The following is a 23,954-nucleotide window of genomic DNA, read 5'->3' on the forward strand; positions in this document are numbered from 1 at the left end:
TGGAGATGGAGTAAGAGATAAAACACTGTTGGTGATCAGTGGATAGTGTGGCATGATGAATCCATGAGGGTCTGTTTTATTACCATGTCACTAATACTGTGAACATTTGTGATTTTCCATAATAAAATGTAATTGAAAAGGAAAAGCACTCATTTCCAGTTGCATAAGGAAGCAAGAATGACTTTTTTAACACAGGTTCACAAGCAAATGTGACTATGACCTACCTCTTCTCTTGACCCCACAACATGCCAGGCCACTAGCACTAAACTTGCCACACTGTTCAAATGTGTGGCCAGCCCCCTCCCCTCTCTGTGCCCCTGTATAAATAATTGTTTTCTGCCAAGAAAGTCTCTCAAGGCCCCAGACACACCAGGAGACGTAGTACAAAGGGCCACTTCCCCCAGACCCTCCCCTGCGCCCCTGCTGTGCAAACCTATAGTCTCCGTCTTTCTGGTTGCTTAGTTTTTGTTGTTGCTGTTTTCCATTTTTTCTGTTTGTACTTCTACCAAAAGATTATAAAATCTCCTTAAGGGCAGATGCTATATCTTATTTATTTCCATAAAGACTCCTTACAATATGCATGAAAAGCAGTAATTATTTAGTAAGTGCCTTGAAAAACAGGAAGAGAAGTCAACAGAACAACCATCACTCATGGCAAACATTATCAGCAGAATTATGTCTATTAGATCAGAACTTCCACATCCTTAATACACCAATATTTATCTACTGCATGCTTATCACATTCTTAAGAAACTAGTTGCCATTGTTTCAAAGAGAGTGTGACACACCTTAAAAAGAATACCAATATGATTTACCGTCTGAGCCGCCAGGGAAACCTAAAAAGAATACCAATATGATTTAAGGAGGAAACTAAGCCTGGGGAGGCATGGGCAGCTTATTTTCCTGTTGGGGGTCCAGTGGTTAGGATTCCGCGGTTTCACCACTAGGGCCCAGGTTCAATAGCTGGTTGGGAAACTAAGATCCCACATACCACAAGGTGCAGTTAAAAAAAAAAAAAGACAAGTCAAAATATGGCATCTATGCTATCATTACATCTCATGTGGTGTGATGGTGGGAATATATGCATTTTGTTCCTTTGGAAAGACTCCAGTCCAGACTATTTCTCACTTCTGAACAATAAAAGTCAAAATACTCCATAATGTCAAATACCATCTCTGAACTACATGATAGACACATAAATGCATATGCAGACTTATCAGTAAAGGGCTGCAAACCTTTACTTTATGACCGGAAACAGCTGAAATGCTTCCCATTGCTACAGCATGCAATAAAAGTTAATGCAAAATTAAGTAACGCTGACTTAACAAGGTGTCCCTAGTAATTCACTGACACTCTCAGTGCATCATTTAGCTGCCATGTTATGCACGGTTCAAAGAAAAAGGAAGCACCTACTAGTACAAAACTTCATTGGCTTCATGTCTTTCGTATCTCACAGTTTCACACATCAACCTGTAAAACAAAAAATGAAGACTTGAGTTCACCATTTGTCACTGAAAAACACACTGATAGTTTTAAATTGTAAATGAGACATTATGTAGAAAATTAAGATTATTTCTATGAATTGTCACGACCATTTATTGGCCTCAAGGTAAACATTTATGGTACTTAGGTTAACAAAATAAAATGAAATCTGGTAAAGAAATGCTTGAAAAGAAACATTTTGTTAGATGTCAGCTTCACCAGGTTTATTTCATAGAGAACAAAATTGTATGTATTTTTTGTAAAGGACATGTGGGCAAATTAATGTTCTCCAAGGTAAATAGAAAATGAAAAGGAAGCTGAAAACCAAAAAGGAAAACCTATTAATTTAAAAAGTGATAACGTCATCCACAGTTTAACACTGATGTTACTTAACGGTATGGAATTTCAGACAAAAGTAGGCTTTCATTAAAGTCATTATTTTTATGACTAAAATGACTAAACAGATGCTTTATAACTTAAAGATTTGTTATTTCAGCTGATTCATCTATGGGGGGAAAAGTATGAAAATTATGGAAAACATGAATGTTTAAATATTCAAAATTACCTCAAGAACAGCATTTTCAAAAAGCATCTTATTATATTAAGCCCGAGTAAAATGTCCCAAAAGTACAGATATGCAAAAGAGAAAATGACTATGTCTTCCTAAGGAGAGACTAAGAAGGAATAAAAAGGACTGGCTACAAAAGCGATTCTTTCAACCGCATCTGCAGTTTGGTCAGTGGGGCTACCAACCTCCAATCTGTGAAACACTGGGATCAACACACACAGATACCTTCCCTGTCTGCAAACTCCAAACAATGCCACTCTTGATATTTTCTTTCACTTGAAAACAACTCTCCTGAGTTCTCTTTTGCCTTGCTCTTCCTGCGACCACCACCCTACTTCAGAGTCCCTCTGCCTCTCAACCCCTATCCCGAAACATTCACTGAACTCCAGGAGGCAGCATGGATCCTTGAACACACATTAAACACAGTTTTAAGTGACTGAATCACACGAATTCTTCCCAGGAAGGGATGAGAGACTTAAGTAATGGGTCTAAAAATACCAGGTCTTAAATTATATAACAGGCTCTGCCCTGTTTCCTGTCACAACTTCTCCAAGATCTCAGTCCTTCCACAGCTCCTGGCTCCTGCACGCTCATCTCCTCCCTCACCATCACCCGCTTCTCCCTCTTTCCTGGACGGCTTCCTTTGATACATAAATACACCTCATGTCCATCGCCCATACAGAGGGAGGGGACACTCTTGACCCCACAGCCCCTCCAGCTACTATCCACACTCAGCTTTCCCCATGATGGAAATTCTCTTTTAGACTTGTCTACATAAATAAACTGTCTCCATTCTCTCATCCTCCTCCCACTCCTCCATCACCAGGTCCCTGAAACTCAACAACAACAACAAAAAAAACTCCAAGAATTACAGCATCCTCTCTGTTGCCTAAGTCTTTTCTGACCTTGTATCAATTCCACTTCTCAGTAGCATGTGATGACTCCCTTTTCCTTACAGCATTATCTTGTCTACGTCTCCTGGTTTTCCTCTTACTCAATTCAGTTCAGGCGCTCAGTCGTGTCCAACTCTTGGCGACCCCATGGACTGCAGCACACCAGGCCTCCCAGTCTATCACCAACTCCCAGAGTTTACTCAAACTCATGTCCACTGAGTCAGTGATGCCATCCAACAATCTCATCCTCTGTCATCCTCTTCTCCTCCCGCCCTCAATCCTTCCCAGCATCCGGGTCTTATGAAATGAGTCAGCTCTTCACATCAGCTGGCCAAAGTACTGGAGCTTCAGCTTCAGCATCAGTCCTTCCAGGGAATATTCAAGACTGATTTCCTTTAGGATGGACTGGTTGGATCTCCTTGCAGTCCAAGGGACTCTCAAGAGTCTTCTCCAACACCACAGTTCAAAAGCATCAATCCTTCGGTGCTCAGCTCTCTTTATAGTCCAACTCTCACATCCCTACATGACCACTGGGAAAGCCATAGCTTTGACCAGATGGACCTCTGTTGGCAAAGTAATGTCTCTGCTTTTTAACATGCTGTCTAGGTTGGTCATAATTTTTCTTCCAGGGAGTAAGTGTCTTTTAATTTCATGGCTGCAGTTACCATCCGCAGTGATTTTGGAGTCCAAAAAAATAAAGTCTGTCACTGTTTCCACTGTTTCCCTATCCACTTGCCATCAAGTGATGGGACCAGATGCCATGATCTTAGTTTTCTGAATGTTGAGCTTTAAGCCAACTTTTTCACTCTCCTCTTTCACTTTCAACAAGAGGCTCTTAGTTCTTCTTCGCTTTCTGCCATAAGGGTGGTGTCATCTCCATATCTGTGGTTATTGATATTTCTCCTAGCAATTTTGATTCCAGCTTGTGCTTCATCCAGCCCAACATTTCTCATGATATACTCTGCAAATAAGTTAAATAAGCAGGGTGACAATATACAGCCTTGACATACTCCTTTCCCGATTTGGGACCAGTCTGTTGTTCCATGTCCAGTTCTAACTGTTGCCTCCTAACCTGCAAAAAAAGGTTTCTCAAGAGGCAGGTCAGGTGGTCTGGTATTTCTACCTTTAAGAATTTTCCAGTATGTTGTGATCCACACACTTAAAGGCTTTGGCATAGTCAATAAAGCAGAAGTAGATGTTTTTCTGAAACTTTCTTGCTTTGTCGATGATCCAATGGATGTTGGCAATTTGATCTCTGGTTCCTCTGCCTTTTCTAAATCCAGCTTGAACATCTGGAATTTCATGGTTCATGGACTGCTGAAGCCTTGCTTGGGGAATTTTGAGCATTACTAGTAAGTGAGATTAATGCAACTGTGTGGTAGTTTGAATGTTCTTTGGCATTGCCTTTCTTTGGGATTGGAATGAAAACTGACATTTTCCAGTCCTGTGGCCACTGCTGAGTTTTCCAAATTTGTTGGCATATTGAGTGCAGCGCTTTCACAGCATCATCTTTTAGGATTTGAAACAACCCAACTGGAATTCCATCACCTCCACTAGCTTTGTTCATAGTGATGCTTCCTAAGGCCCACTTGACTTCACATTCCAGGATGTCTGGCTCTGGGTGAGTGATCATACCATCGTGATTATCTGGGTCGTGAAGATCTTTTTTGTACAGTGCTTCTGTGTATTCTTGCCACCTCTTCTTAATGTTTTCTGCTTCTTTTAGGCCCATACCATTTCTGTTCTTTATTGTGCCCACCTTTGCATGAAACGGTCTCCAGGTATCTCAAATTTTCCTGAAGACATCTCCAGTCTGTCCCACTCTGTCGTTCTCCTCTGTTCCTTACTAACCATTTTTCTGTCTCCTTTGGAGTCCCTGCCCCTGCCCATTCCTCAACCTGACTTACTTTTCTCGGCCATGTCAAGGGGTTTGTGGGATCTTAGTTTCCTGACCAGGGATTGAGCCCAGACCCCCCGCAGTAACACTGCAGAGTCCTAACCACTTGACCACCACGGACGTCCCTAACTTGACTTCTAAATGGACCACCTCCAGGGGCTGTCAGTCCTCTTCTCTGCACCCGTAACCTCATCCAGTCTGTGATTTTTAACTTCCCATAAACTGATGGCTTCCAAAGCCACGCCCCACCTCTAACCCCTCACTGTGATACGCACTCTTCTAAATGCCTACTTCATATAATAGCCATTTCATCTTCAAAACATCCAAAAAGATTTTAAATTTCTACCCCACAAATCTGCTTTCCCCCAGTCAGAGCCCAACTGTTTAGGCCAAAAACTCTGGAGTCATCATCCTTGACTCCTCTTTTCTTCACATCCCGTCTTTCCACCAGCTCCTGTTTCCAAAAGACATCTTCCCAAGCTGACCACGTTCACCACCCACCTGTGAAAACCTGGTATCAGTCATCATGCTCACATGCTCAGTCACTCAGTCTTGTCCGACTCTGTGGCCCCATGGGCTGTTGCCTGCGAGGCTCCTGTGTCTATGGGATTATCAAGGCAAGAATACTGGAGTGGGTTGCCATTTACTCCTCCAAGGGATCTTCCCAACCCAGGGACAGGACACAAGCTTCCTGCAGCTCCAGCACTGGCAGGCGGATTCTTCACTGCTGACCCATCTGGGAAACCCGTCTAAGCTATCATCCCTCTATGATCGCCTACAAGGATGACAGAGGTAGTCTCTGCTTCTCTTCTGCACACCTGTTGCCTTTAGGTGTTCTCCCGACACACAGTCACAGCACCTCACACCTGCTCTTAATCTCCACTGTCTTCAGGAGAAAATCCAAGCCCCTGTCCTTGAATACACAGCCCTGAGCTGTTAACCGCACCGAGCATCCCGACCTACACTCACCTTCCCATGGCTCCTGCCTGCTCCTACCCAGAGCATCAGGACCCATCAGCACCGTGGGGATCCCTAAGCAGGTGAGCCAACACAACTGCTCCCTCTTTTTGACCACAAAGTCAGAGCAGCCCAACATGCTAACATCTGACTGAAACAACAACGGTCCACACAACTAAGTCCTGTCTGCTCCACGAGCAACATAAGCTCCGTGGCGGCAGGGGTCCGGTTGACTTCACTGCGGCATCCCCAGAGCCGACCTGATTTCCAGCACAGAGCGGGCATGCAGGCGACAATTAGGCGACAATTGCTGACTGCATAAATCAGCCTAACCAACACCAACAGAAGATCAGGACAAAATCATCTATATGACAATGCTGTAAATCATGGGAAAAGTACAAAAATAATTTTTTTTTAAATGCTGTTAAATGGAATGTTTGATCTTCCCCGAATTCCTAAAGAATATACTAGCCACATTTCAGTTGTCCCTTAATGTCTAAAATTGCCTGTGTAATAATAATTATGCTCATCCATAATGCTGAAGAATGTATACATGGACACACACACATAGACTATATACAACTATATATATACAGTTTTGTATATGTGTGTGTGTGTGTGTGTGTGTGTATTTTTTCCCCCCCAGCAAGCTCTTGTTTCCAACACTGAATGGCCGAAGTTACTCTGCTTTTTAAAGATATTTTGGCCTCAACTCCCAACTGGAGTTTCCTCCTCCCCTTTGGCAAATATACCGCTTCTAATCCATATGGATTAAGGGAGTGAACATTAGAAAAATGACGCCGCATGGGAAAGACATCCAGGTTTTCAGTGCAGCTCGGAAACCTCAGATTGTGTAGAGTGCGCGACCTGATAGCAACACAGCCAACTGACTGCACGTGACCAAGCGCTCAGGATCCATGCCCTGGATGCCCCACCGCGCACCAAGCGGGGCTCCCGAGGAGGAACGCCTCCCCTCCTGCACCCCCAGGTACCAGTGTCCTGCTGCCCAGTACTGAGGAAACAGACTTGGAAAATCTTACGAGCGGCTTTTTTTTTTTTCCCCTAAATTTGGAAAACTGCATTACATGTAAGTCTTAACTGCTCTCTATCAATCCCACAGGGAAAACTTTTATTTATAAAATTCAAAGGAAGTAACATCTAAATAAGATGTACTTTTCCCAGAAATGGTGGTTACTACAAAGCAGTTTATCCAAGTCATTGAGTTTATCTGTACCTCTTTTCTCGCTACTGTTCATTTTGGTGTTCCAATCTTGTTCTAAATAAGGACTTAGTTTCAGCTAATGTTTTCCACAAATATGAGAAACAAATGACTTTTCAACATAAGCAGAACAAGATACACATCCTAAAGGTGTCTCCTTTTAAGTTCATGCCAACAAAGTTGAATGATCTCCAAAATGGACTTTTTAAGGTACAAATACACTAAACTATACTCTTGAAGTAATCAGTTATTTCCAGCCAAAATTTACTTTTGAAACAGTAGGAAACTGATGGTTCTGAGGCAGGTTAAGGGGTGTATGGGGCTTTATTATATTACCTCTACTTTTTTAATATTGAAAATCTTCATAAGATGTATTAAAATTTTCCTTTTTATTGCATAGAATTACTATTACCTTAAATAATTTTATGACCACATATACTACAGACACACATTATATAATCAATATAATCTAATTATCGAAATATTACCCATGTGAATTTTTATATGTATATGGCAAAGTGACATTTGCATTTGTATATTAATCAATTTGCATTTTCAGGTTAACTGCACTCAGTAAAACAGATAACTGGCACTACAGGCTTTTCCTAGGATAGCTGCCATCAAAACTCATAAAATTAAAATTTCACACTTTAGAAATTATCCTCGCTTTAATTTGAGCCATCTTCTAAATTCCCAATGGTTTGGCCCTTTCTAATAAAACTTGACTGAATTTTTAAACACTTAACCTACAATCTATTTTAAATGATTTTCATTAAAAATTTAATTTTAGAAGTATTCAATCCTCTTGATATGTTTTTCAATTAACAACTAAATATGAAATTGACATGCTCAAAAATTAATTAGTGTTTAAAGAGTAAAAGGGAAATACATAGAAAAAGTATTCCTTTCATAATTAAAAACTGCTGGTATCAAAAGTATCTGGAGATGGAGGAAACAATTTTCCCATAACTTCCTGGTTGGTGTTTATATGCAATCCATCTTCCCAAGGTCCTTTCTTTTCTGTTCCACTAGATTATACAAGATGTTTTGATCTTTTAGAATAAGCCCAGAAAACCATAAATAAGGCTGCTGTGTTGCTGAAGAAGAGAAGTGATAAGATTTTTACGAGCTGATTCGCATAAAACCAACTATGGTATAAAGTGAGTTTCCCAGAAAAGGGCAGACAACTTAATGCAATAAATATATTCCATACAAAGACCTAAAACAGTGAGCCGAGTCATTCTCTGAACAGTTAAAAACATTCTGGTTTCATATGTATGAGTGCTAAGAAATTGATTTTTATTTCCCAGGATGGCAAACAGTGCTCCTTTGGTGGATTCACCAAGTGGTATTTATTACTTTAGGTGAGATGATGGACAGGAAGGAGAGAGGTGATCACTCTGGCAGAAATGTCAAAAACTACCACATGGATGTAAAACTTACAAGGCCAAGCACAGAGGCCAGATGAGGCAGAGTGTTCAGAAGTAAGTTATCTTTAATTCTGCTTCTACAGGATAATAAATGATCACACCAAACTCTCACATCCCACTGTCATTCATATTAAATTGACTCACCTAAGCTGATGCTCTCTCAGGTTGGACAAGGCTTCCATCCCGTGTAAGTAGGAATACACTATTTCCAAATCCTGTTTGAAAAAAAAAGGACAGGAATTATTAGACTTGTCAGAAAAAGAGGCTTCTAAGATAAGTCATTATATTTACAGGCCAAATTAAAGATAGCTTTTTTCCAAATACAAGTTTTTTAGACATCAAAAATCACATTTATATCAAGAGAAATCCTGGGCCTACACAATGTCATCCATCACAACTGCTTTTGGGACACATACAATGGCCATAAAAATATAAATGACACTGGCTCAAAGTTATGAAAATAAATTCCTCATAAGTTATTACCAATTATTTTCTGGCTTTAACAGTAAAATATCAAAAGATTTTAATTGTAAAGTATAAATATTTGCCAATTCAGTCATTATTTTCTTAATTAATGCATGTTACTTCATGCCTACACTTAAAGATGAGCATGAATCCAATTTTTCTTTTCAATTCTTACCAAGTGACATTACTTACATGCAGAAATATTTAAATTTAAATATTCTTTTTTTTAAAAAGAGACACATGCCTTGTTTTCCCAGATCATGTTACAATATGTAGAAAAAAAGAGCCCCAGTAATCATTGAAAGTTAGAACAAGTAAAGATTCAAAATCCTGTTTATATTGATTTACAAGCAAGGAACCTTTACTGATTTACAAGCAAGGTTCCTTTACAAGCAAGGAACCAGCATTTTTTTTTTAATTGCAGTACAGTAGATATATAATATTATGTAAGTCTTAGGTGTACATGAGTTAGTATTTTAAGACTCCAATAAATAGCAGCTTCTGATCTCAAGAATATGAAAAGATATTTACTCCTCCTCCAAATCTTGACCAAAATCTAAAACAAACATGTTTTTAAATATCTGTAAAATTATCCTCTTCCTTTTTTAAACAAAAGCCCTATTGAAATATTCACACATTTTCTCTGGTGGGAGACCGGAGGACCAGGTAGAGGGTGCAAAAACCTCCACCCCCACCCCACACTGAGGCGACACCTCCTTCTAGAGAGTCGATGTAAGCAGGCCCAAGGGTTCTCAGATATGCTAGAACTCAAGATTTATCACTTGTGAATAATTCCACGGTTTGTCTTTGTCAAACACCATCATAATTCCTGGCATTTTACCACCCAAAAAACAACCCCATAACCATTAGCACTCTCTCCCCATCCTCCCTTCCCCTAGCTCCTGGCAAGCATTAATCTATTTTGTGCCTATGGAACTGCCTATTTTGGACATTTCATGTAAATGGAATCTCACAGTGGAATACACGCTCTTTTGTGACTGGCTTCTTTCTCTTGGCCTAATACCTTCAAGGTTCATCTCCCCTGCAGCAGATAATGATACTTTTCTTTGTATCGCAAAATAATATTCCATGGTAGGCAGATGCCACGTTTTGTTTATCCATTCATCAGCTGATGGACATTTGGGCTTTTCCTGCTTTACGACTGGCATGAATAATGCTGTTATCAGCTCTCGTGCATACATTTCTGCTTGCACACCTGTCTTTAGTTCTCATGGGAACGTACATACCTGGAGGAGAACTGCTCATTCATGAGATAACTCTTGTCTTTAGCTTGTTTACCTAAGTGGCTAGGTCACTTACAATTCTATCGGCAGGGTCTGAGGACTCTAATTTCTCCACACTCATCCTTGTCAACACTGATGTCTGTCTTTTCTATTTTAGCCTTCCTAGGTGCGTTTGAAAGTGTTGATTTGTATTTCCCTAATGACAATTTTTCATGTGCTTACTGGCCGTTTACACGTCTTTGGGTAAACATTCAATTCTTTGTTCACTTTTTAATTGGCTATTTGTCTTCATCATCGCATATTAAGGATTGTTTATGTATTCTAAACAGAAGGCCCTCTCCAGACACATTATTGGGTAACATTGTCTCCCTTTCAGTGGGCTGTCATTTCACTTTCTGGGACAGTGCCCTTTGAAGCACGGGGGTTTTTTTTTTTTTTTTGGTTTTTCTTTTTTCCAGGGTTTTTAATTCTGATGAAGTTCAACTTTTCTACTCTTCTGTTATGTATGCTTTTATAGTCAGATTTAAGAAACGGTTATCTGATCCAAGGTCACAAAGATTTATTAATATATTTGCTTCTACATAGAGTTTCTTCTTCTACAGTCGTAGCTTTTATGTTTAAGTCTATACTCTGTTTTTATTACATATACAGTAAGGTAAGCACTCAACTTCATTCTTTTACATGTAGATATCCAGTTATTTTATCATCCTTTGTTGGAACACACTATTGTTTCCCCAGTGAACTGTATCGTTACCCTTGCTGAAGATCAATGGATCACAAATGTCAGTATTTATTTCTGTACTCTGAGAGCTATTCCATTGGTCTACAAGTCCGTCCTCATGCCAGAACCACATAAGGTCTCATTTATGCAGCTTTGGAGCAAGTGTGAAATCAGAAATTGTGAATGTTTCAACCTTATTCTATTTTCTTGGGTACATGTGAATTTTAGAATCAGCTTGCAAATCTCTGCAGAAAAGCCAGCTTTAAAAAGGATTGCAATGAAACTAAAGATCAATTCAGGTAGTGTTGCTCCTGTAACAAAATTAAGTCTCCTAATCCATGACATGGGATGTTTTTCCCTTTACTTAGGTCTTCCTTAATTTCTTTCAACAATGTTCTGTACTTTTCATTGCACAAATCTTGTACTACTTCAGTTAAATTTAATCCTCTGTCTCGGGTAAGAAAAAATTTTTGTAACCTTAAGGGTACCTTTGAGAACAATTCAAACTATACGTGCAATTAGATTTCATACATTAAGGGCACAGATAATGGACAATGATTCACAGAATAAATTAGGCAAGGAAATGAAAACCTTTATAAGAGGATTCCAAGAAGATTTTAGAACAATATTATGATATGTTGGGGGGGTAGGGGTGGAGGGAAGATCTCATTTATGATTCTCAATTGCCCCAATTTAAAACTTATCAATACAGAAATTTAAAGTAGCACCTTCTGATGGTAAACTTTCAGTTAAAGTGATGGACTTTCATTTTATTCATCTGTAGGTTTGTTATTTCCCACAAATCTTGTAAAAGCTATTTTCAGATTGAAATCTACATGCAGATCTAAAAATTCAATACAAATAAGAAAGCTAAAACAAAACCATTCCCACTATCCAGTTAACAGTGTGCATTCCTAAACCCCTTCTTTAGAAGCAATCCTACCCCAATCATAATATTCTATGTGCAGGTAGGAAAAGCCAATAAAAATGTCTCAAATAATGGGTTTTCTTTAATACTCATAATAAATAGAAAGTCCTTCTGAATAATGCTAAGATTCCCATTCTATTTTATGTATTATAAATGTGTGTGCTGCTGCAGTCCTTAAACAGTAACAGAGAAACCACCCTCCCATTTCTGAAGAGTTTACATTCTAACACGAAAGTCTGACATTTTTTTCACTGAAATATTGATCAACCTGTTATAAGCTGCCAAGGCCCATAGTACTTCTAACAGGCAAGACTATTTACATTCATTAACCCTAATCAGGCACATACATTTACACAGAAAAAAGTGTATTTAGCAAAGGAAATAGGAATTTAGAAAGAAATAGGAATTTTCAAAAGTGCAGATCTCTGGGTCAGAAAGATCCCCTGGAGAAAGGAATGGCTACCCACTCCAGTATTCTTGCCTGAAGAATTCCATGGACAGAGGAGTCTGGCTACAGATCATGGAGTCACAGAGGGTCAGATGATAAGAGGTTCCTCTATTACTCTTAGAGCAAGTCTAAAAGAAACGTATCACGTGGTCTGTGTCACAAGCAGCTTGGAAACTCCAGGACAGACACCACGTTTCCACATGAAGCTGTCACAGGGAAGGCAGTTTCATCTAGCTGGAATTAGATGACTTTACACAGCGTCCACACCTCAACCTGAGATCTCTTCTCTGTAACTAACAGGGTCAATGTAACACACTGATGTCTGCAGGCAACAAGTAAGTTGATGTAATGTTTCGCTTGTGACCAGCACAGGTTTGGCTGAGTCCGGAAAGCTTAGGAAAAGGCATCAGGAAATCTCTGGTCTCAGACTCCCAGGGATGAAAGACAACAAGCAGAGAGGAGCCACAGAGATTCAGACTAAGAAAGCTGCTGGTAGCCAGGCTTCCAGCAACACAGAGCCCGAGAGCCAAAGACTGGCTGTGCTAGAGCAGAGGGACTGCAGGGAACTTAAAGACACGGAAAGGCAAAAAGGAGGACAGGTTTTCCTCTCCTCTCCTAGGGGCAAGGTGGGCTGGGTGGTATTTTGAAATAGGCAGATGCGGTCTTCTCTTTCTTATCAATTTCTTCTACCCTTTCCCCAGGTGTCCAGTGGCCTCAATCACCCCCACCCTCAGTCCAGGTGCCCCACTCTGGTCTAAAAGCTAAAGAGACGACCTGAAGCAAATGTGAGTGATCAGAGGGGTCTTGCATCTTCCCAGGGGAACTATCGGTCAGCGTCTACATTTCCACAGTCCAAATAGACCTCCAGGTGGCCGGAGGTTTCAGAAATGAAACACACTAGTGCGTGAGGGACAAGACCCGGGGATCCAGGCTCTGCCAGGAGCTGCCTCACCTCTCAGCACCTGCCCCCACACTTCCTCCACTTTCCACACAGAGGTTTCAACCCTCATCGCCCCTTCAGGGTTGGCCTTTTCCAAAATAACCTATGAACTGGTACACGGAACTGCCTTTACCCAGCAAGGAAACAAACAGGCATAAGGGCAGGTGCTGAAGAGACTTGCGGCTCAAACCAATCAGAGACCTGCCACATGGATGGCATCTCAGAGCAAACTCCCTCGTAAGAGGAACAAGGAAACTTGTGCCCTTCCAGGACTTACATTCTTGGATGCTTTTTTTTCCCCTTTCTACACAAAGAAACATTCAGAGTGAAGTTTTCCACAAACTTGACTATAGGGAAAAAATGCTGGAGAATTACATCACCTTAAATGCTCCAATTGTCATTTGTCAAGAAACCATGATTTGCAAACAACCTTCTAACCTCCCACTGCACCTCCCATGACAAATAATATCCACATAACCACTGTTATTTTTAAAAGTCCCTCAAAAATATAACCGACCCCCCCCAAATTCTTTAGTCTTAGACACAAACAGGAAAATCTTGCTTTAACCAGGAAGCAGCATTTTTCAAAACAATAGATCTTCTCGAGGAAGGACATCCTTTTTTCAAAAATAGATGTTATTTGAAAGCAGAGAAAAGTCATAAAACTGCTATAGCCCTGTAGACAAGAACACTGATGGACTGACAGGAATGCGGTATTCCATGAAAAAGACTTTTTTTGACCCCAAATATAAACCAGGTATCAAACCCAAAAGTATTCTCTAAGTCAGAGGTACTCAACCTTTCGGTCAGTAGGGACCAGTTTCATGGAAGACAATTTTTCCACAGACTGGGGTGGGGGCGAGGGATGGTTCAGGGGGTAAGGTTCAGGTAGTAATGAGAGTGATGGGCAGCATCAGATGAAGCCTCACTCACTTTGCCCACAATTCACCTCCTGCGGTGCAGCCTGGTCCCTAAAATCTGACCCCGGGGTTGGGGACCCCTGCTGTAGGTCACTGAGGAGAATGACTGCTCACAACCTAAGGAATCCTCTTGCTCAGAGTCTGTAAACAGAACCCAGGGCCAACGGGAACAAGTCAGGAAAGCTTTCCACACCGTGGGCGCCTTCTCTGGTACCTTCTAAGAGACTCGCTCAGGAGGGAATCAGCCTCAGAGCAAACTCAAGACTCACCAGGAACTAGGTTTTAACTCCCCTTGTTTACCAGCATGAGGACTGGCTAAGCACTGAGGGTGTATTTTAATATGACCTTTGAAGAGCTGAGAGAGGAGACCGTCCCTCACCTTCCTGGTCCCCCTCCTCCAAAGATGCTCTGCAAATGAAGTGGGGGGCGGGGGGTTGCTACACTCTACTATGAGAAACAATATATCCTTCTCCTTTAAAGTGAATTATTTCATATATGAAGCTACATATTTGAACCAGAATCACAAGTAAGGTACAACCTTCCAGTTAGTTATAAGATCAATTTAAGAGGTAAGGTTGATCCCTTTAAAAAGACTGTATATCAATCATCACAGAAACTAAGGCCAAGACCACGCTAGAGCTCAAGGTCCACACGGTGAACCGCCCCGCCAGCCTCTCAGGACCGGAGACTGCAGTGACCCACCACTCTCTGTTGCCCAGACAACAAGGTGCTGCATCCTTCCAGCCAAAGACCACTAGCAAGGAATTACAGTTCTGTCCTGCACAATAATGACAATGAGGTTAAAAGCCAAACTATCCAAGGCTCAAACTCCCGGCCACAGCCAGGAGATCGAGGACTGAAGTTGGGGGGACATCTGCTGGCTTTGCTGTGTCTACCCACACTAGAGTAAGGTTAAAAAGTTTTACCTAGGAGAGGCCATGGTTCTCTAACTAAAACATTTAAAAACCACCCTTGGAAGGTTAATGGAAAGAACATGAGCTCTGGTGTCCTCCTCCCCACTGCTGCAAAGGCCTGCAACCCTGGATGTGTTACTGAGACACTATTTGCATACCAGCATAAAGATCGTCTGGAGGAAGATATGACAACCCACTCCAGTATCCCTGCCTAGAGAATCCCATGGACAGAAAAGCCTAGCGAGCTCCAGTCCATGGGGTTGCAAAGAGCTGGACAGGGCTGAAGTGACGGCACACATGCATACATGACTCTTCTTCTTGACTGGGTCATGTGACTAAAAGATACATAGCTTCATAATGACACAGGGCATATACAGACCCTTGAGAAGCAGGGCAGCTGATTTCATGACCTGTGAGATTTGTAGAAAGGCAGGCACACAGTAACATCAAGAATTACAAACTTTTAAATACTGCCAAAATTTACACACATTAGAATTTGTGTGTATATATCAATGCATCCTTTTCATGTATTTATCTGGCCAAAAAAATAAGTCAAATGAATTATTTGTAAAACATGCACAGGGCCCCTGGATGACCATCTGTATCAATCCAGCTTTTATACCACGGATGGTATAAAGGCAACCAACCAGCCCCAGAGCACAGACCTGCCTACACTTTTTGAGCCTGTCACTACCTGCTCCCAAAGCCGCCAGGTTGGCTTCCCAATAAAGCCCCCACCAACAGTCTCTGCACCCCTCCCATACAGGTGGCTGGCAGTGTGGGGCCCAGCCTAACACAGAGTCCCTCGACCACACTGGTTCTCCCTCACCCCTGAGAAAGTGTCCTACAGCTCGACCCACCGGCGGCAGGGACTGCTTCCTGAGCCACCCACACGGGCCCCCATGTGAGCTCTGTGCAGCCACTTTACATTTCATCTCCTCCGTCAGAGAAGAAACACCTCAAAGTCACTGTTTTACACGCTGTTCTAATCTCTGCATCGAGCAACAGGCTGAGTTGCGAAGAAGGAACAGGGCCGCACTCTTGCAGGGCCGATGGCATCCACGTCCTGCAAGTAAGGTGAGCTCGACCCCTGGGCGAAACCAGGACAAAGGCAAGGGGGAAAGCTCTTCTCAGCACGGGTACCCAGACAGGCTGGTGCAATTCTGCATGTGGCCACCAGGGGGCAGAGAGGACTAGCAGTCCCTCAAGGGCTTACACACCTAAGTAGGAGATAGATCTTTGCATCATCCCTTAGGGTTGTGCACAGGCCATGACCATCCTTTCTCCTCTGTCCCTAATGAAGGGGCATGGGAGATGGGAGACAGGCCCACCAGCACTCTTGCTAAAATCATTTCATTTCTATCATCCCCAGGAGGGAAAAGTCATATTTTAAACCTGTCCTCCACCCCCACCCCTCACAATTTGGTAAAGTACCAGAGCCTTTAAAACAAAAATATTCCATACTGTGATAACTGCTGTCATCACATACTTCAGGGAAATGTAAGGAAAAATCCATGGTGGACTGTCATGATTTTGAGTAAAACTTTTTTTTTGACTGTTATGATTAGTTTATTAATTGTGACAAGTGTACCATACATGTAAAATATCAATAGGAGAAACTGTGAGGAGGATATATGAGAACTCTTTGTACCAGCTTCTCAACTTTTCTGTAAACCTAAAACCGTTCTAAAAATAAAGTTCCTTTAATTAATCTTTATTGGAGTATAGTTGATTTATAAGGTTGTGTTAGTTTCTGCTATATGGCAAAGTGGTTCAGTAAAACTCTTAACTTTGTTCTTAAACAGCAATTTCAACCTAAATTTTATGAAGGCTGTTTCTGCGTTTACTATAACTTATATCCAAAAGGAAGACCATGCCCCAGAGCTGTGACTTCATTCAAATTCACAAGTCAAAACACAGGAAAACCTGTGATTATATTCCAGTCATCTACAACTCAGTCTGGAGGCATTTCTTCAGCCCTGAACTCTTGAGAAACTGCATGTTTTAAAGACAGGTGGATAAGGAATTCCAGAAGTAAAAGATACTGATTTAAGTTATTGCGTTTGCCCAAAACTACCTCAAGGTTCTTTAGAGCCTTAAAAAAAAATAGAGTTTTTGAATAGTTCCTAAACTTGAGACAGAAGTCATTCTAAGTTAATATACCTTTTGAATTAACCACGAAAATTACAAAACAGACCTCAGTTAAGCAGAGCACACCCTTGCCCCATGCTTCCTCTGCTTCCAGGTGGTGGCAGGGAGCCCAGAGTATCACATTTCAGGGGAGATGAGCTGAAGAAGGCAGAAAAGTACTTCCTAAATTCTAAGGAGCAGTGGAAGTACCACATCATCCTCAAAGTTTATCTCTTATTGAAGAAAACGTAAGAGTTAAATGATTCAGCAACAACCGCCATCCCACGGTAGTTTTTATGCTCCTAAATGAGCAGTGTTATGTTTAGCGACTTAGACTCGCATCACATGCTGTGTCCATTGCCCTGTCCCAGGGGAAAACAGCCATGGAAGCAAGCATTGTTTTTGAGGATTAACATTCTCACTGAGTGTGTTTGTCACTCAGTCGTGTCCGATTCTTTGTGATTACACAGACTGTAGCTCACCAGGCTCCTCTGGCCATGGGATTCTCCAGGCAAGAATACCAGAGTGGGTTGCCATTCCCTTCTCCAAGGAATCTTCCAAACCGAGGTCTCCTGAATTGCAGGTGGATTCTCTACCATCTGAGCCACCAGGAAAGCCCCAAATAGAAATATCAACAACTGTTAACTAAAAACTCATCCTGGAGACAAAGAAGAAAAACATCAAGTGTCTAAATCACATCGTCAGTATGAGCTTCAGAGTTGATAGTTCCCCTTCAGAACAATGCCCATGACCAAGCTGACAGCTCCCCGGAAATCACATCTCTCAGGCTGCGAGAGCAAACATCAAAACAGATCTTTTGAAGTAACCCTCTTATTTTAATCTCTCAGACTACAAAATACATCGTCAAATGTTAACTGCCTATGTACAGATTAACACACTAGAAAATGATTTGCCATGAACCAAATGCCAGCCTGGCTTTTGTTCTCCGTGAGTAAGTGAGCAGGTACTGAATGAGCACATTTTAAATCAACATTTAAAATTCTGACTAAGTACAACTGAAAAGGTAAATCAGCTGTACACAAACATGCACACAATGCCCCCAACTCAGATAAAATGATTCCTGGACCATCTTCCATTTCTTTTTTTTTTTTTTCAAAGGAGCTATACATGCCCCCTGTGCCCAGTTCTCCTCTGTGGACACAGTTAAAGCCTTGGGCCCGGGGTAGCACTCTTTCCCAGGGATGGTCTGGCTCTGATTAAGCCTTGCAGAAGCCAAGCTGGTGTGGGGGGCGGGGGGGGGGGCCCACGGCCCACTGAAAACCTGGCAACAGGGGCCCAGAGCTGCAGAACCACCCGCAGGACGCCTCCAGTTCCAAAGACAACCTAACTGCAACGACCAGGCCAACGTCAGCATCCTCGCAGCGGTGGGTTCACACAGTCCTGGGAAAACAAAAGCCACCGGAACAGGTCACCGAGGACACACAGGCTCTCCGCAGAAAGGAAGCGCTTCCGAATGAAAGCAGGTTTTAAATATAGAAAACCTCATTGCTGCCATTTTTCTAGGACAAAAGACAAAAATAATTGGACATCTGTTTTTCCCATCTTGAATGTTTTACCGAGGAGTCAACCACCAAGAGTATTACTTATTCTCAAACTTCTCTGTTTCTCAAGAGGACAGGAGAAGCACACAAAAATATTCTGCGGACATGGTTAAAGCTTTCCAACTCTGTTCGTCAGAAATGAACTAAGTGCTAAAGACATTTTAGGTACCGTGCAAAATTGATATCTTTCAGATCTGTCCATATGGGCGAGGGGAAGTTTAACGATCCCATCAGATAAACACTAGGGGTGGGGGGCGCAGTTACAAAAAAGGAAGTGCATTACTAGATTGCAGAGAAGACATAAGGACTAGTAAACATATATATAAAATATTGATAATGGAGTGCTCATTTAGAAAGAACCACAGTTGTAATTTCTGAAGCATCCTGCCTCTCGATCATGTTTCAAACTCTCCTTGGACACTAACGTCTAACATCTTTATCTTACATCTGTCCCACCTCCCACAATTGTACAGGGTATACCACCCATGCCTGACAGCTCAAATCTGCGATGTGTCCACCTGATCTGTATGATGGACTCCATCATATTCATAATTAAGTAGCAAAAATCAAGAGACCTTTGGCCGTCACAACAGCAATGCGCGCTCTCTCTCTCTTACACACACACACACAAAGCCCTTGAAGCATCATTATCAAAACGCTCCAGACCCACACACACACACATACACGGAGCCCTTTGGGCATCATTATCAAGACGCTCCAGAAACCAGAAGGAGGCAAAGAGCCCTTGGTGAATTCAGTTACCACAGAGGAGCCATTACAGCCAGCTGGGGAATGAGAAGGAAGGCAACAGGCGGCCCTCACCCCCACATTCGTTAACCTACGTTCATAACCCAGAATGCCTGGCACAGAGATCAAAGCAACAAAGGGGAGAGGGGTTTGCTGACCAGCTACTTCATTGCAGAACTAGAACATCCCCGTAGAAAGAAGGAAATGGAGGCTGTGAAATTTGCTTTTCCAGGTAAAGGACAAATTTCAAAGAGGCCCAGTGAAGGCGCTCCAAACATAAGTCCATAGGAAAGTTTTCACCAGCATATGGCACAGTGAAAGAACAAAGATGCTGCGTGAGATGCTTCAGGAGCTGAAGGTATTAACTTACAGAGCTCAGTGGTCCAGCAGTTAAAAACCCACCCTGCAATGCAGGGGATGCAGATTTGATCCCTAGCTGGGAACTAAGATCCCACATGCCACGGAGCAACGAAGCCCACAGGCCACAACCAGACAGTCCATGCGCCACAAGGAAAAGAGCCTGCAAGACGCCACGGGCAGCCTGTGTGACAGGCCCAACCAACACAGCCAAATAAATAAATACAACATAATTTTACAAAAGTAAAGAGCTTGACTTTGGGGGAAGATCATACCTTTTTCTTTTTTTTTTTTTGCTTTGTTTTTATAATGTCATCCTTTGAAATCATATTGATATGAGATGATATAACTTGTCGCTCTGTCTAGTATCACTAGCAGAAGAAACTTTCTGTAATTGCCCACATTATGTTGGCACCTCAATTTCTGAGTGGTGGTCAGGAAGATCAAGGGTCTGACTCATGAAATCCAAGAACCTGGGGCACCCACCTAAGAGCCTGCTAATAATGGGGATGAGAAGTGACTACAAAATCCCCAATTATTCACTTCTTCCAGCTCTCATTATCAAAACTTTCCAGAGAAAAAACACTCTAGGCATTTTGACCCTCCCCCAAAGAGACCCTCCCTCCAATACCTTTTTATTAAAGAAACCTCTAACATCATAATCTTCTGGTGGAATCCTGGGCCTTCAAACAGAATGGAACATTTGCAGAAAACATGGCCAGATGCTCTGGGCAGGGCAGGGGGTTGTGGCGAGCTTGCGGGCACCTCTCCCCTGGCTGGGCTGAGGGACTGGTCGGAGCCTGCTGCCCAGCCCCGGCCTGGCTCTGCGCCCTCAGCATCTACTCAGCCTCTCTGGCTGTTGGCTCACCTGTGAGGTGGAGATGGTGACAGGATCTGAACAAAGATTTTCGCAGAGCTCTGAGGGCAGCACCCTGCACAGAAAAGGCACTTTTCTGAGCACCGGCTACTGTTTTTATTACTCTACTTTGAAGGACAATGATGGAAATCTTAAGACAGTTCAGGGTGGAGGAGACAAGCTGCAGAGACCTCTAAGGGATGTGCTTGGAACAGCACTGGAGTTTTTCCTTTCTGTTTCCTCCGGGAATTTCTTGTTTCAGAGTAAAATACGATGCTGCAAGTTCAACGATACAGAGCTTACGAAGCAGCAAATGACTGGACTTGAAAATAAAGAATCCTAAACACAACTTTTATTTTTCCTGACACCAATGATGGTATCTATTTAGTTCCAAGTTTCAACAGAGACTGCAGGGAGAGAAGACCCTAAAATCTGGTTTGTTTAGATGTTACCCCTCCCCGGCTCGCAGGCAAGCCAAGGCATGGAAGACCCGCTCTGCACCACCCCGACCTGTGCCGACCTGGAGACGTGGAGACGGTAGCATACAGCCCTGGTCCTCAAAGACATGCTCGTCCACCGGGACAGATGACTAACGAGGACCTACTGCGCAGCACACGCAACTCTACTCAACTTCCTGTGATAAACCATCACAGAAGAGAATAGGAAAAGGAATGGATACATGCATATGCATAAATGAATCACTGTGCCGTGTACCTGAAACTCACACAACATTGCAAATCAACTATACTCCAATAAATAGGGGGGAAAAAAGGATCATCAACAAAGAACTGTCGTTGTTGTTAAATCGCTAAATTGTGTCAGACTCCTTATGATTCCACAGACTGTAGCGTGCCAGGCTCCTCTGTCCTCCACTATCTCCCAGAGTTTGCTCAAATTTACGTCCATTGAGTTGATAATGCCATCCGACCAACTCATCCTTTGCCACTCTCTTCTCCTTCTCCAACAAACAATTAGAAATAAAAAAATAAAAAAGTCACTCCATCTATAAGAGCAGATAAAACTCCCTCACAGACAACTACAATGTAAGACAGAAATTCACTGAAAAGTCACGAGCATCAGAAAATGAGCTTTCTAACTCCCAAATTCAACAAATGCTCTCTGCCAACACACCATCACCGCCAGCTGTCCATCAGAAGGTTTATCTGAGGATTTGCCTGGTGGTCCAGTGGTTGGGGTTCCATCCCTGGTCTGGGAAGATCCTACATGTAACTAGAGAGTAGCCCCCACTCTCTCCAACTAGAGAAAGCCCACCTTCAGCAATGAGGATCCAGCTCAGCAAAAAATGAATAACTTTTAAAAAGTACTAATAATAAAGTTTATCTGAATCACATCACACACATGCTCCTAGGAGCCCGGAACCCTCACACACATACGATGTGAGCTAATGATACCAGAAATCCTAAGTATCTGTAACCTCACTCTTCACAACTTGCCATCAAGTACCCACCACGCACAGGAAAATGTGATTAGACTCTATATTTAGCTTCAAGTCCTTTTACTACTAAAAAAAAAAAGCAGTTCATTCCCAAAGTACATTTTTATTGAGTTATTATTTAAATAACAACTCAATAAAAATGTACTTTGGGAATTTACTCCATTAAGTAAAATATACAGCAATGCCCTGTGACAAAAAGTCAAATAAATTTGCATGCCTCTGGGGATGAACCCCAACAGAGCAGAACCACTGGCCATGCTGAACTCTGGGGCCTGGCCTCTCACTGCCCTGCATCCCGCCTGCTGTCAGAGCTGAGCGCCAACGAGACAATGAACTAGGGTCAGAGTCAGACAGAGGAGATGGGGAGATGGGGGCATAACCGCTCCCTCTCTGGTCACGGGCCTCACACACCACCATCCATGGTCACTTCCAGCAGCTGACCATCCACAGAAGCTGCAAGTGCTTGAAGAGTGTCTGTATGTCCAACAGGCACATGAAAAGATTCCCAACGTTGCTAATTATTAGAGAAATGCAAATCAAAACCACAACAGAGTATCGACTCACACCAGTAGAAGAGTCATCATCAAAAAGTGTTTAAATAACAGTAATTATTTTTTCTCAGCCTAAAATGGTTGTCTCCAGGATACAGAATTCTGATAGATGGTCTCTTAATACTTTGAAATTATTCCTGTCTTTGACTTCCATTATTAAATAGTCTTGTGTCATTCCAACCATCATTCCTTTGTGAGTAATTTGTCTTTTTCACTGATTTCTTTTAAACTATTTACCTCGGAGATGCAATTCAAAACTGCAATGAGGTACCACCTCACACCAGTCAGAATGGCTGCCACTAAAAAGGCTACAAATAACAAATGCTGGAGAGGGTGTGGAGAGAAGGGAACCCTCCTACACTGTTGGTGGGAATATAAATTGGTGATGCTCCTGTGGAAAACAGTACGGAGGTTTCCTAGAAAACTAAAAACAGAGCCACCATATGATCCAGCAACCCTATTCCTGGGCAGATATCCAGAAAAAAACGTAACTGGAAAAGACACATGCACAACAATGTTCACCGCTTCACTATGACAACCGCCAGGACACAGAAGCAACCTAAATGTCCATCCACAGCACGCATGCGTGCTAAATCGCTTCAGTCATGTGTGACTCTATGTGACCCCATGGACTGTAGCCCACCAGGCTCCTCCATCCGTGGGGATTCTCCAGGCAAGCATACTGGAGTGGGCTGCCATGCCCTCCTCCAGGGGACCTTCCTGACTCGGGGATCAAACCCGCGTCTCTTATGTTTCCTACACTGGCAGGCAGGTTCTTTACCACGAGGGCCAACTGGGTAACCCATCCATCCACAGAGGAATGGATAAAGACGTGGCACATACATGCAACAGAACATTACTCAGCCATGTAAAAGAATGAGATAATGCTATCTGCAGCAACACGGATATACCTGGAGACTGTCGCACTACGTGAAGTCAGTCAGACAGACACAAACAATACCATATGATATCACTTACATGTGGAATCTAAGACATGACACAAATGAACTTACCAACAAAACGGAAACAGATTCTCAGAGAGAGAACAGACCTGTGTGCCAAGGGGGAGGGGGTGTGGGGGTGGGTGAAGCAGAAGTTTGGGATTAGCAGATGCAAACTATTATAAATAGAATGGATAAACAAAGGTCCTAATGAATAGCACAGGGAACTATGTTCAATATCTTATAATAAACCATAAAGGAAAAGAATATGACAAAGAATGTATACATGTGTGTAACTGAATCATTTTGCTATACAGTAGAAATCAAC

General features: G+C 42.3%; 1 protein-coding gene across 5 annotated transcripts in view; it reads right to left on the bottom strand.

Moving 5' to 3' along the window:
• RAPGEF2 (Rap guanine nucleotide exchange factor 2) overlaps positions 1 to 23,954 on the bottom strand; it is a 260,250-nt gene that overhangs the window by 172,146 nt on the left and 64,150 nt on the right. For all 5 annotated transcript variants that reach the window (XM_070474910.1, XM_070474911.1, XM_070474909.1 and 2 more), the window contains exons 2-3: positions 8,591 to 8,661; positions 1,414 to 1,470 (exon numbers count right to left, since the gene is read on the bottom strand). In XM_070474910.1, coding sequence (XP_070331011.1) covers positions 1,414 to 1,470; positions 8,591 to 8,661 — 128 coding nt within the window. The remainder of the gene's footprint in view (positions 1 to 1,413; positions 1,471 to 8,590; positions 8,662 to 23,954) is intronic.

Source organism: Odocoileus virginianus, chromosome 12, assembly GCF_023699985.2.
Source record: "Odocoileus virginianus isolate 20LAN1187 ecotype Illinois chromosome 12, Ovbor_1.2, whole genome shotgun sequence".
NCBI classification, from domain to species: domain Eukaryota; kingdom Metazoa; phylum Chordata; class Mammalia; order Artiodactyla; family Cervidae; genus Odocoileus; species Odocoileus virginianus.